The following is a 13,143-nucleotide window of genomic DNA, read 5'->3' as shown; positions in this document are numbered from 1 at the left end:
TGTCACGGTAAAACCACGTGCGAAAACCGCATCCAGTTCGCAAAACATGGAGCCAATCTCTCTTGGCACTTGCAAATTCAGCAAATCCGTCGATCGTCTGTCGCGCGTTCAATTTGTACAAAAAGAGGAAGCTCGTCAGCGTCCGAGGCTCAAAAATGGAAGCAACGAAACGAATCCTGGCGGAGGCGTCAGTGAGCCCCCGTGGTCGATCTCGCTTCTCCCCGAGCGATCTTAAAAGTCAATTTCATGGGACAAGCGACCAAAGGGAATTGACAGGTTCATCGAGGTATGATCACGATGGATCCTTCGTCCCGTTCGTTTTTACGGGTTGGAAAGAGCGAAGCTCGCGGCAAGAAGAGAAGCGCCACCCTATCATATTGATCGTAGCCGGCTGCTCAACATGGCGCCGGGGGTGGCGTTCGCGATCGGCCTGATCCTCGTCGTCGAACACCTGCAGGAAGGGCCGGGAAGCTTCGCCAAGACCTTCACCTTCCCCGAGTATCCGTACAAGGAGACTACCAAGAATGTAAGTCGGTTGAAATACCGGGAGAACCGTGTAAGGAACGCGTTCGATCGAGTACAGGTTATGGCTGGCCACCCTTGTTGTCGGGGTGGCGCTCTTGCTTCGTAAACGTCTGCAGGAATTTTTTCCACCGGGATAAGCTTGTAGTAATTACTTTTCAATCATGTATAATCTTTAGAACTCCTGTGATGTGCTTAAAAAAAATCGTGTATCTATTGATGATCTGTTAAGGGCAACATACGCGGTTGATTCGGTGGTTTTGTTTATCAACATTGTATAGCATTTCGAGGCGAGTGATATCGTTGAAGTGAAACGTGTGACATTCGACGCCTGACATTTCCATGGGGGCCATAACGGGTTTCACCAATTCCTTGAGGGGTTGAATCGATTTGCCGTTAACCTGAAAACGGTGCGAGTGAAGGGTGCGCGTTGATCCGACTCTGTTCAAGCAGCGTTAAAAAGTAGAACGGTTCAAGTATTTTGTTAGATACAGTTTTATTGTTGCATCACAGAGAGAAAGGATTCTTAGAGAAAATTGAACACGCTGCACCAATAACGGGACTTATACGAGCATTAATTGGGGTTAATCTTTGAACAGGCTCGAACCAATTGTTGCGCTCGATTTTATCCGGTTATCGTGCGCGAGAATCGTCCAATGTTTTCTCGCTACGCGTCGAGCATCACTTCACGATCGATTCCCATGTTTCTCGACTTATTTTGATCTCGATCTCGCAGGAACTTCTCTTCAGGCAGTTCGAGCAGGCTTGCGAAGAAAGCGGCGCTTGCAAGATGCTTTCGACGCAGAGGACCGGCATCGCCAAAACCAGATGCATTCGCGAATGCGTGTCACCGTCCTGTTATAAAGAAATATACTTGTTCGACCAGGTAATCGCTATTCATTTCCCTTTAAACTGTTTTTAATAACTATTATAATAGGCGCTTTTCAAAGTACATTTCCCTTTGAACTGTTTTTAATAAATGTTATTAACAAAGACACTTTCCGAAGTACATTTCCTTTTGAACTGCTCTTAATAACTATTATTAACAAAGACACATTTCAAAGTACATTGTTAACGAATGACAGACTTTCAGACGTAAACATAATCATACAAAGTAAATATTATTTATGAAGTACTCTCTTAAGATATTATTAAAGTGTCCTCAAGATATAGACTTGCTGTATAGTTTCAGAAAGTGTCCTCAAAATATAAACCTGCTGCATAGCTTGAGAAAGTGTCCTCAAAATATAAATTTGCAATATAGCTTCAGAAAGTGTCCTCAAAATATAGACTTGCTGTATAGCTTCAGAAAGTGTCCTCAAAATATAAATTTGCAATATAGCTTCAGAAAGTGTCCTCAAGATATAGACTTGCTGTATAGTTTCAGAAAGTGTCCTCAAAATACAGACTTGCTGTATAGCTTCAGAAAGTGTCCTCAAAATATAAATTTGCAATATAGCTTCAGAAAGTGTCCTCAAGATATAGACTTGCTGTATAGCTTCAGAAAGTGTCCTCAAAATATAAATTTGCAATATAGCTTCAGAAAGTGTCCTCAAAATATAGACTTGCTGTATAGCTTTATTTTTTGTTACTTCTTATTATGTATGAAAAATCTATTACATGTTTTAACAGTGAATTTAATAGTTAGGTTACAATAGTTCATTGTTGAAGTTTGTAGGTGAAAAATCGCATATCTATTTTTATCGAAGCCCTGATGAAGATAACTGTCCTTGCAGCTAGAAGAAGGTGAGATCGACGTGAGATTGAACTCCTTCAAGGGTTGCTTCATGCAGCGCAACGGACGACCACGAAAGTAACAAAAACCAAGCCGAAACGACGGCACAATCACAAAGCAGAGCAATCGCAACGCCATCGAATCGCGGGCATTCGAAGCGACAGACGCACCGCACAATCGCGTCCAACCAGTTCCAATTGAAATTTTTAGAGGTCAACAGCCAAGCTGGGGGGATTGGGGGATTAGAGCGAGGAGGGCGATCAAGCTATTTAGCGAAACAACCAAAAAAAGAATGCTATATTTCATGATATCACGCAGAAGCGCACGCGTTACACTCGGACGAATTAAATTCGTCGCGGATAATCTTTTTCTACTTTTTGTACGCACGTATTACCATGTTAAGCCGATGTTACGAACGATGTTGCACGGATGAAATAAACTGTTAAAGCAAAAACCTTCCTGTTTCTATTCTTCAAACTGCGACAGCTGAAAAGACAAAGTTTCGTGAACAAAATTTAATCATGGATGAGCGAAGGATCCATGCAGCTTAAATTTTATTTTTAATTTAACTTAAGTCACGATTCAAAGATTAATGTTTAATCACCCACCGCGTAACGCAGACAATTGAACGCTTCCGTCCGCGAGTTCTTCGAGCTGTCCACGTATTTTTTAATCTGATCTAAAGTTTCGTGGAACGGAGTTTTACGGAGTAATCTCGGATTCCAGAGACCTTCGTCGACGCAATACCTCTTTCGACAGCGAAGCCAGGTCGAAACGAAGTCCAAAAAGTGGCACGACACGTGGCCTACCTTCAGGGTGTAGACTATGATACCGTAGTTGCTCATTAGGCTGCACACGTGGTACATCAACGACTCCGCGTGGTTGTGACAGAACTTCAAAGTACTCGTAAGGCATTGATACGCTAAATCTCTCTGCGTTGGATCTCCCTGTAGGTAAATAAGATTACGTGAACAGGTATTGCATGAACAATTTCTTATTATTTTTCAATTAAAATACTGACGTTGCCGTGTACGATGACAAGAGTTTCATAGAGATTGAGAATCCCTCTCACTCCATTGCTATTGCTCGCGTTTCGGATCAGACTGACAGCAGATCCATCAATATTTTGAGTTAAAATTTCCAACGCGAGTTGCATTGCATTGATCGACGAGTGGACGGATTTCCTCGTATTTAACAGCAAATCGGCTAAGCTTTGCACGTCAATCGTCAACGGCTTATCACGCTGGAAAAAAATATGGAATGGAACGAATTCGATCGTCGACGAGATTTATTATTTACGAACAGCAAACGGTCCGCGCACCTGGATCGACGATTTCCCTTGACAGTGAATAATAAACGCGAGGAGCTTCAAACAAACCGTCGACAATTCCGGAGTGTCCGTGGAAAAACATTGCACGATCAGTTCCTCCAAGAAGTGCGCGGTCGTGAGGTATCTCTCGAGAACTGCAATTTCGAAAATGGAGAACTGTTTTCTGTCTTTTCGTATTTATTGAACGAGCTGAAATATGTACTCGTGAACGGCTTGATCGCGGAGGACGTGACCAGCAAGACGTACGACTGCATTACCGCCAATGTCCTCAGCTTCGGATCCGCTTCTCGTCGCAGCACGATTCTTACCAGACTGTCCGCGCACCGATTCTTCACGCTCGAGGACAAGGTACCAGGAACGGAGATGTTTGTCAATTCTAGCACCGCCTTGACCTGCTCGTCTGTAACCTTCTTTCTGTTACCTTTGTTTGCTACACGGTTACTCGCATTAATATTACACTATTTCTGCATTTGTTGGACTATGGAGCAGTTAACTTAGATGCATTGCATAGAGAGATGAACCATCAGTAGAGTAAAAATACGCCAACAAATCTTTGCTTCCTATGGTGCTTGGTTGAACAAATTGTTTGTTATGTTACAATTTGTATACAATAAGAAATGCAGCAATGATCTAGTATTAATGTGAGTAACTGTATGTCACAGTTCGACGAGGTAACTGATCAATTCACGATGTATTTTACAGTCAACCGTAATCTAAATACGTTTGAAAGATAGTACCCTTTTCCGGTTGATAAGAAAGCAAGAGATTAGGCAGCATGTGCCAAGCAATTTCTGCGACCTCTTTAGCCTTGTTCAGATGAATCATCTCTCGAATCCCTTTCATGGCCAGCTTGATAATCTTCTCGGAATAACCATCCTGTATCACGAGCTTACAAACAGTGCTAATCAGTATCTATATCAATCCGTTACGAATTTTTAAAATAAAAAAGACCTTGATTACCATCAAGTAATGTCGTACAACCGTGTCACAATCGAGAGTCAACAGCGGCTTGATGTCCCCCTCTGACTCCACCAACCACAAGTCCATAGCTCTGTTTCGCAAATCTTTCGGAAACTCCGCGCATTTCAAGCAATAATGTAACAGATCTATGTGGTGTGTGTAGCAATCGTCGAGTCTAGAATATTGCAACGCGGCTGCCAATCGCTTCACGGCTTTCCCGTAATCCTGTTCCGAGCTCGATGATGAATGCGACACGGATGCCACGGCAAACAGAAACCATAAAACTTTCAGAATTTGCGAGGACACCTCGCATTTTGACAAATTGATGATTCTCGTGATCAGGGACTTCAAACATATCATGTCGATCCTGAAATACTCGTGTTACAATCTCTTTCGAGTTACAGTAGATATAACGTCGTACTCTCTGGTCCCGTGAAAGTGATAGTAGATTAACATCATCAGTGCAACAGCGCTTCCATCTTGATGGCGTGCGATTACGTTTTTCCATTGTTCAGAATCTCTTGGCAGGTCTAACAGTCCTCGATGCATCATGGTTTCGAAACCAGTTGCACCTTCGGGCCATTGGCTGATCGACAGGGATTTGCTAGCCAGAGTGGTTATTATTCGGGATAGCAGCACGCAGGTACTGCGACGAAGATTTTCTCTGTAATATCGATGGGTTAGTCTAGGTTTTATTTGTGGAGGACTCTTGTTATATTGCTGAGAGTGTATGAATTTTGCAGAAGATTTCTGTCGGTGTGGAATGTGGAGATTTACGCGTTGAGTGTTGATGCGTCGCATAGGGGATATGTAGGATTTCGACGCGTTGTATGTTGATATGTGGTGTCTCAACGCGTTGTACTTCAGCGCATTACACATCGACGTTGAACTTCGGTGCGTTATATGTCGACGCGTTGAGTATTGGTGGGTTGTGATTCGGCACGTTACATATCGACGCGTTGTCTTTCAGCACATTGCGTATCAACGCATTGAGTTTCGGTGCGTTACACATCAACGCGTTGTGTATTGACGCGTTACAAATTGACGCGTTGAATTTCAGCGCATTGTACTTCGGCGCGTTACATGTCGACGCGTTGAGTTTCGGTACGTTACATATCAACGCGTTGTGTATTGACGCGTTACAAGTTGACGCGTTGAATTTCAGCGCATTGTATTTCGGCGCGTTACATAGGTTGCATGTTGTACCATGACGCGTTGTATTTCAGCGCGTTGCATGTCGACGCGTTGAGTTTCGATGCATTACATATCAACGCGTTGTGTATTGACGCGTTGAATTCCAGCGCATTGTACTTCGGCGCGTTACATGTCGACGCGTTGAGTTTCGGTGCGTTACATATCAATGCGTTGTGTATTGACGCGTTACATGTCGACGCGTTGAATTCCAGCGCATTGTACTTCGGCGCGTTACATGTCAACGCGTTGAGTTTCGGCGCATTGTACTTCGGCGCGTTACATAGGTTTGCATGTTGTACCACGACGCGTTGTATTTTGGTGCGTTGCATGTATTACGCGTTCTATTTCAACACATTGTGTTCGTCGACGCGTTGTATTTCAGTGTGATGCATATTGACACGTTGTACATCAACATGTTGCATATTGACAAGTTGTACATCAACACGTTGCATATTGACTCGTTGTACATCAACACGTTGCATATTGACACGTTGTACACCAACACGTTGCGCGTTGACGCGTTCTATTTCAATACATTGTGTTCGTCGACGCGTTGTATTTCAGTGTGATGCATATTGACACGTTGTACATCAACATGTTGCATATTGACACGTTGTACACCAACACGTTGCGCGTTGACGCGTTCTATTTCAATACATTGTGTTCGTCGACGCGTTGTATTTCAGTGTGATGCATATTGACACGTTGTACATCAACACGTTGCATATTGACACGTTGTACATGAACATGTTGCACGTGAACGCATTGCATGCATGTGAATGCATCTCGATGCATTGTGTACGTCAACCTGTTGTATCCCAACGCATTTCAGTGCACTACACTCGGTGCATTGTACCTCAGCATATTATACACCTGGAGGCGTTGCATATCGAGCAGGATTTCAACCCTTAGCAATTCCAGGAATGCAGCGCTCCTACAACCACACCTCCAGCAATATAACAAGAGTATTATAGTTTCATTTGCATTTATAAAGTCGTCGAACTTAGAATTCAACTGGAATTATAGCAATAACTTTTTATGTCCAAACTGAATCTGATAGTATCGTACTTGAAAGGATTCGTTAATGTACATCATAAAAGTAAGTAGCAATTTCACTATTGCGAGAGATAGTCTGATTAAACGTAACCAATGGCCAATTGGTCGACCAACTCCATTTCGCTTTGCGAACTCAATTTCAAGTTCAGTATACGACTTACGGAAGCCTGGTGGTTAAAAGCAAGAAGTACTTCAGATATCCGTTGGCGGTCAAGTGGTTTGACAAGTTGTCGTGGCTGCAGCTACTCAGCTTATAAAGATTGTTCAAACAAGTCACGAGATTCCTGTGGAATTTGACCCTGTCTATCCCGTTTGACTCTGCATCCTGACAGATGGCAATAAAACGTAACTTTGACGGTGGTAATTAAACGGCGTCAGTGCGACGTTATAATAACGATCTTAGGAGCCGATAACTTACTTTAACGTAAGGTACGATCGTGCTCATCGTCGTTGCGTAGATCGTCTTTGCCAAAGCGTCTTTGCATCGAGAAACTTTACTGAAGGGTCTTCCGTCGTTTTGCTCGGTACACAATCTGAGAAGAGAATCTTACGAGTTGCGCATTCGAGTTCTCATTAAAGTAAATCGTACCAATTTCAAGATTTTATATATGCAGTTTAATCGCAATTATAATTTAAGGTCGTTAAATTAATCGCGGTAATAATTCTCGCGTGCTCAGAGAGCACACAGGCTGTAATTAACATGTTACAATCTATGTTTGAAAATTCCATTTGAATTATAGGTAATTACAGCTGCGCTACAAAAACGAAGTTATATCGAGACGCATATTAACAAATTGTTAAATTCCTGTATCTTTGTAACAAGGTACAGCAATTAATTACGGAAAATTGAAGAATAATTAACCTTTATTGGCTGGTATGTTATTCAAAGGCAGCAATCTGTTCTTATTAAGTGGCAATCTTGAACAGGTACTATATTTTAATATGTCTCACCGACTACCAGAAGCGCAAGCTGCGCAAAGCGCCAAAGCAGCTAACTCAACCGAAGCTTCATCGTCGCTGTATTTAACGATCTCTTTCATAAGATCGATAGTTTTATTACAAAGTTGAAACACGCTCTCATCGCAGTCATTTTCAAAATCAATGTTCTCCAAAACGAGATTCAGTAATGCTACGGCGGAGAATTTTATTTTTGGATCCGTCGAATCATCCAGGAGCAAGGATTTCAGAAGGGATATTATTTGTTGCGAGTTGCAAACTTCTTCAAACTCGGCGTTAAACTCTATCGCTCTAAAAATTTGAGACGTCCATGAGAGTGAATTAACAAGTTGTTGATAATAAACGATTCATAACCTCTGCAATATATCGTAAATCGTTGAAATGAGCTTGTGTATCAGCTGCGTCTCTTTACTGCGGGACTTTAAGATGCAGACTGTAACCTTCAAGATTGAATCCGTGGCTTCTTTCGCTATGTGGTACTCGTAGAACTTCCGGTATAGGATTATCAGGTTTATGAAATCGAGGACGCATCTATTAATGAAAGACTATGTTAGAGTTGCTCTTTGGTACTTTAAATGAAACGTACGGGAGAAGACGTTCACTAGAAGTTTGCAAGAGTTCGAATACAGTTGATAGTATATCGAATTTAACCAGCTTTGAGAGAACCGCCTCTTTGCTTGCTGCGCCGCCATTTTTGAACAAGTTAGACAGTCGTTCTATGCATGTGATCTAAAAATAATTCCTCTTGAATTCTTGTAATTTATCATACGGTATAAGAATACATTTACGAATAAAGATATAAGAATTTCGTGAGGGGTTGAACGATTAATATACGTACCTGAGAATACACGTGCTGCTGCATCAATTTCTGCTTCGTACTTATCAATAAAAGGTCTATATCTAATTGGAATAAAGGCTCCATGTTCAGAAATAATTAAAAATTACGATTTGCACTTGAAAATTGCCAAACACCGTGTGAAATAATATAGAAACTATATTTGAAAATAAAGAACTTGGTGTTCTGGAGTTCGTACGCATCCACGGTAAATATGGCGGTCAGTGCGCATGCGCAGACATATAATAGTCTAACGCTAACGCGGTAAATACAAATTGTTAACTTTAGTTATCCTATAATTGAGTTATTAATCTTTTATAATTAATCGGTAAAGTTTTTGTAGTGGATAATGTATTACAACGTTGTGAATTCGTAATATTCACGTCAATGGTTACTATATTTTATTTCAAACGTTATTATAAATTATAATACAAATACAATAAGTATAATCGTAATATATTATAAATGTTAAACAATCCTGAGTAATTACTCTACATAAGAGATAATGAATCGTACTGTTATCGATAATTTCCTCTTTTTTTTTCGCTCTCACGATGCCGAACGATATCCCCATTGGAACGAATCGCGACAATATATATAATATATATAATATAGAATACAATAATAACATATAATATAAACAATCCATTTGACATGGAAGAGGGGGTTAATTCTAGGCTATTTATAATTTGCTCCTTAAATCGAAAACGTCATAAACTATACAATATTAACATGAAAAGAAAATGATATCGCGATCCGACAAAAACATTTACACAATGAGACAATGCGGTAATACACAGTGCAAAGTGACAACGCCGTATATTCAATTATGTGCAGAATCTATACATAACGAGAGCGAAACAAAGCGTACGAATATTTTTCGACCTCGAACGACGTAAAAAAAAAGAAGGGTAAACGTTTCATCCGTCTTCAAATAAATGCTCGTGCAAGATCGAAAAAACCGTGAAAAAATCGTGTCAACGAATGAAAAGAAACAATCGATTGGAAACCTTTTTACAAACGAACGAAAGTCCCATCGAAAAACAGCCTATCGTCGATAGGCGTCCAACGTTTTAATCGCGCAGCGAAATCCGCGAGCCTCGCGCGGGACCTGAGCCTCGTTTAGGCTATTGAATCATGTTTACCTGATAAACACGCTCAATATCGTTACGTCACGACGAGAGCACGGTCCCAAGCGACCGTCAAACATTTTCCTTGGAATTTCAATATTTTTTGCTGCTCCACTCTATCGATGCTTTATCGCTATGGCAGTGAAAAAAGATCCGTCCAAATGATTGTTCGATTGTTATTAATGATATACCAGTTCCAAGGATGACCATGCAACGAAACAACGATAAAATCGTTCGCGTTTTCAACGCGGATACAGGTGCAACGAGCAACCAGTCTAGCACCATTCGAAAAGAATCGCATTCATTTTTAAGCTTGTGTTCTCCGACGATGTGCGCGACCCTGAACCTCCTTACATAAAATCGAAAGGTAACAGCAAATTAGAGTTCAAAACGCTTCTTCCTCTCGGCGACCATGCCCACCGCTGGCAGTGGGGGGTGGAGCGGGTGATGGTAATTCGGCGTAGGCGTGGGAGGCAGACTGCGACAACTTCTGCTGGACCACCTCACTGCTGGAGACCTCATCAGCTCTGTAAACAGAATCTACCTTTACTCCTCTTTCTTTCGAACTTCCGCTGTATCGCCTCGAACTCTTTGCTCAACGCATCTGCATCAGAATTTGGATATCGAAATCCGTTTGATCTCGTAAGTATGCAGATGAGTTGTTCAAGCACGGAAACCCAAAGTGAAAAGCGAGAATATCAGGCCGAAGTTCAGAAAAGATCGAGACAACTCGATCGACTGCAAGCTACCAAAGCTAGTTTACTGAAACAACCAAAAGCACCAGTCAGAAGTGAACGTAAATATGCAAACCATGGTGAAACGATTCGTGGATGCGAGTTTTGGCAACGATTCGGCAAACTATTCGTCTTAACTGGCAAAGAAAAGAACGGACCTGCAACGGAGAGAGCTGGGGGTTCCGGGGTGAGGCGGGACGTGTGAGGATTGTCGGCACGGAGGAATGTCTCCGAGTGTTGTTGCTGCTTTTCATTTTTGTGGTTGTCCTGCCACCGGCTGCCAGCGCTGTCGACTCGCATCTCTGCTGTGCCACCTTTCGTGTCAAATAATTGGCGAAATACGATTATCCTGCTTCGTTTCCATTTCTTTTCATAAGCGATCGTTCCGGAACAATTTAATTTATCAATTCTCTCGGTAAGATGACCATGAATATTAAGTTCTACTAGACCAGTGATGGACATATTGTGTCACGATGAGATTTCGTAAATCGTTATAATTTATGTAATTGAATACTTGCTAAAAATTTGGAAATTATTGAATCGAAGTTGTTTGTTCATCACTGAACTAGACAATATCTATTTTGAAAATAATTTCTCGACAGTCGATGCTTCAGTCTTTGAATTCTTATAAAGATGGATTTCTGAACGTTAACTATTGCGATCTAGCTCGAAGGAACATTCTGTTTCTAAATGAAAAAATATTCCAAAAGTCATCTTAGCTTAAGTTGCGTCCATTTTGTTATCATTACACTGCCACCGACATAACTTAATTTCCTAACTGACATAATGATCATAATAAAAGACTAATACCTTACACACCTAGTATGTTCCCAACAGTTAAGCGACGTTATTCTTACAATTATACTCGCGTTACAGTATGTTGTTGCTGTTTGGAAATGCGCAGAAATCAGCATCAGAGTTCGATGTTCGACTAACAGTGTACATATTGCAAAAATAGTTTCTCCGTAAAAAAGTGCAAAAGGTTCGGTACAAAAGGTTTCTGATATAACAAATGTCTGTAGGTTGCGTTAGAAAGGGTTGGATTTCTGCGCAGCTCCCATGTTAATAAAAATGTTGAAGATTATGCGTACAGATTAGACATTCAACGAGTACAAAATCACACTCACAGAAAGGCAAGGTTACTTTGCGTTGTTGCACATACACCATGAAAAATACGTTTCCCATGTTAGCTTATAGCCAAGTTTAACTATCCGAGTATCGCGATTATGCGTGTTACTAACAATATGATTAATTAGATTTTTAAGCTCTCGATTCGACACCTTACATTAAGCTCTCTTTTTCTAAACGGTATACAAAAAGGGTCACCAGCGACCCCAGTTCGTCGAAGGGAACCGAATCGAAACACTCGCGCGAACGTTTTGAACGTAATCGACGCGTGTACACATGTAATTAACAAAATGATTGCACAACAAATACGTTCCATGCCGATTGCAATGAAAAACACGAGATCGTTTGACGCTAACAATCGAAGCAGTTAATTTCTAGTACAAAGCACCCGTTAGTTAGTCTTACATTTTCCTTTTCTCTCTCCTTAAATAACAACGAACTGACGAGCACTACTTTTCGTTGTTAGAATAAACAGCACAGTGGATCCTCGCGAAATGCATGCTCTACAGTTGGCTGGATCTCGAACGATAGTTCATTCAAGACATCGTCTATCAAGTATTGGGTTGTTCGCAGAATTCGAGTTCTGTTATCGGAACTGTAAAGCTGCTATGGATACAAAAATGGCAGCAACGAGCGTCGTGAACTCCGTAGAAAAAATGGCGGTACAGATGATGACCTTCCTTACATTTCATACTTTTGCTATTTTTTCTAGGGAACTCTACCGCACTCGCTAGTGAATTGACAAAATAGAAATCTTAATGAAAAATAATTTGCAATTACAAAATTATTTCAAACGCCGCATAGCACCAACTTATATTTTACTAGAAGGTCAGCGTAAGTATTCGTCGAATTGTTGAAACAACCCAATACAATCGACAGAGAAGCAACGTACGACAGAATCAACGCTATCCTGTCCGAGCTCGAGAATGAATGCAAGTTTCAGAGAAGCAGAGACGAGTGTTCGAGGAGGATTGAAAGAGCAACGATCCACCGGCAGTGGAGGTGTCTCGACCGCCGCTTCCGTTTTCACCTTTCTTCTGTACCTTGATACTGATGGGGCAGTCCGCTCCTTGGTCTCAAGCTGTCCCACAGAGGCGAGGCCAGACCGTTACGCTCTTGGCCCTTTTGCCCTAAGCTCGCCGTCTCTTTCCTATCGTGCGACTGAACGCCGCCAGAATTACCGCCCGGCCTAACCAAGTTACTCGAGTAAGGCAACGACACCGACTTAATGCGTTCGAGCTTGTAGGAGAACGCGGCCGGCTTGTCCGGCGTGCTCTTTTGCAACGTGGACAGCGAGCTTTTCGGCCGTTCGCCCGTCAATCTCTGCTCCTCGCTACTCGCTCGTGCCAGCGGCTCGTGACTACTCCGGACACGGTGCGGCGAATAAGGCGGCGAGTAGCCTGTCGATTTCGATGGCACACCGGACGTATCACGAGGGCCGTCCCCATGCTGTTAGTGAAATATCGAAAATAATATATGCGTCAGAGTGCGGCTGAATGTGGGTTAACACGATCGTTAGGATCGATGCTGCTCGGGCCAATCCGGTACGGTCGCGTGCACTT

At 41.9% G+C, this 13,143-nt stretch overlaps 3 protein-coding genes across 6 annotated transcripts in view; 1 reads left to right on the top strand and 2 right to left on the bottom strand.

Annotated features, from left to right (window-relative positions):
• The first annotated feature begins 366 nt into the window (after nt 1–366).
• LOC100882611 (uncharacterized) lies at nt 367–2,713 on the top strand. Its single transcript, XM_076530967.1, has 3 exons — nt 367–526; nt 1,259–1,408; nt 2,259–2,713. The coding sequence occupies exons 1-3, from the start codon at nt 401–403 to the stop codon at nt 2,337–2,339; spliced, it is 357 nt and encodes a 118-aa protein (XP_076387082.1). The 5' UTR covers nt 367–400; the 3' UTR covers nt 2,340–2,713.
• LOC100878394 (uncharacterized) lies at nt 2,526–8,875 on the bottom strand. The gene is made up of 14 exons (XM_012292049.2): nt 8,593–8,875; nt 8,341–8,483; nt 8,109–8,285; nt 7,749–8,045; nt 7,216–7,330; nt 6,959–7,122; nt 4,969–5,211; nt 4,548–4,914; nt 4,325–4,475; nt 3,790–3,987; nt 3,579–3,721; nt 3,279–3,500; nt 2,866–3,204; nt 2,526–2,743 (listed from the first exon to the last, which is right to left on the bottom strand). Exons 1-14 carry the CDS (start codon nt 8,674–8,676, stop codon nt 2,723–2,725), a joined length of 2,664 nt encoding a protein of 887 aa, XP_012147439.2. The 5' UTR covers nt 8,677–8,875; the 3' UTR covers nt 2,526–2,722.
• Nucleotides 8,876–8,958: 83 nt separating this feature from the next.
• Nucleotides 8,959–13,143, bottom strand: part of osp (myosin phosphatase Rho interacting protein outspread) — a 220,273-nt gene continuing 216,088 nt past the window's right edge. Inside the window, exons 15-17 of one of the 4 annotated variants that reach the window (XM_003699825.3) lie at nt 12,625–13,030; nt 10,612–10,767; nt 8,959–10,246 (exon numbers count right to left, since the gene is read on the bottom strand). In XM_003699825.3, coding sequence (XP_003699873.1) covers nt 10,098–10,246; nt 10,612–10,767; nt 12,625–13,030 — 711 coding nt within the window. In that variant the 3' untranslated portion in view covers nt 8,959–10,097. The remainder of the gene's footprint in view (nt 10,247–10,611; nt 10,768–12,624; nt 13,031–13,143) is intronic. The other 3 variants (XM_076530953.1, XM_012292109.2, XM_012292146.2) reach the window with 3 other exon arrangements.

The sequence above is a fragment of the Megachile rotundata genome, chromosome 4 (genome assembly GCF_050947335.1).
Source record: "Megachile rotundata isolate GNS110a chromosome 4, iyMegRotu1, whole genome shotgun sequence".
Classification (NCBI taxonomy): domain Eukaryota; kingdom Metazoa; phylum Arthropoda; class Insecta; order Hymenoptera; family Megachilidae; genus Megachile; species Megachile rotundata.
Note: the sequence above shows the minus strand (reverse complement) of the source record. Positions and strands in the feature narration are given on the sequence as shown.

Excerpts from the sequence above, each read along its gene's own strand:
- LOC100882611 (XM_076530967.1), top strand. The coding sequence starts at position 401 with ATGGCGCCGGGGGTGGCGTTCGCGATCGGCCTGATCCTCGTCGTCGAA. Across the intron at positions 527-1,258 it reads ACAAGGAGACTACCAAGAAT|GAACTTCTCTTCAGGCAGTT; the intron begins GTAAGTCGGTTG and ends TCGATCTCGCAG. Across the intron at positions 1,409-2,258 it reads AAATATACTTGTTCGACCAG|CTAGAAGAAGGTGAGATCGA; the intron begins GTAATCGCTATT and ends CTGTCCTTGCAG.
- LOC100878394 (XM_012292049.2), bottom strand. The coding sequence starts at position 8,676 with ATGGAGCCTTTATTCCAATTAGATATAGACCTTTTATTGATAAGTACG. Across the intron at positions 4,915-4,968 it reads CACTTTCACGGGACCAGAGA|GATCGACATGATATGTTTGA; the intron begins GTACGACGTTAT and ends CGAGTATTTCAG. Across the intron at positions 3,501-3,578 it reads AAGGGAAATCGTCGATCCAG|CGTGATAAGCCGTTGACGAT; the intron begins GTGCGCGGACCG and ends ATTTTTTTCCAG.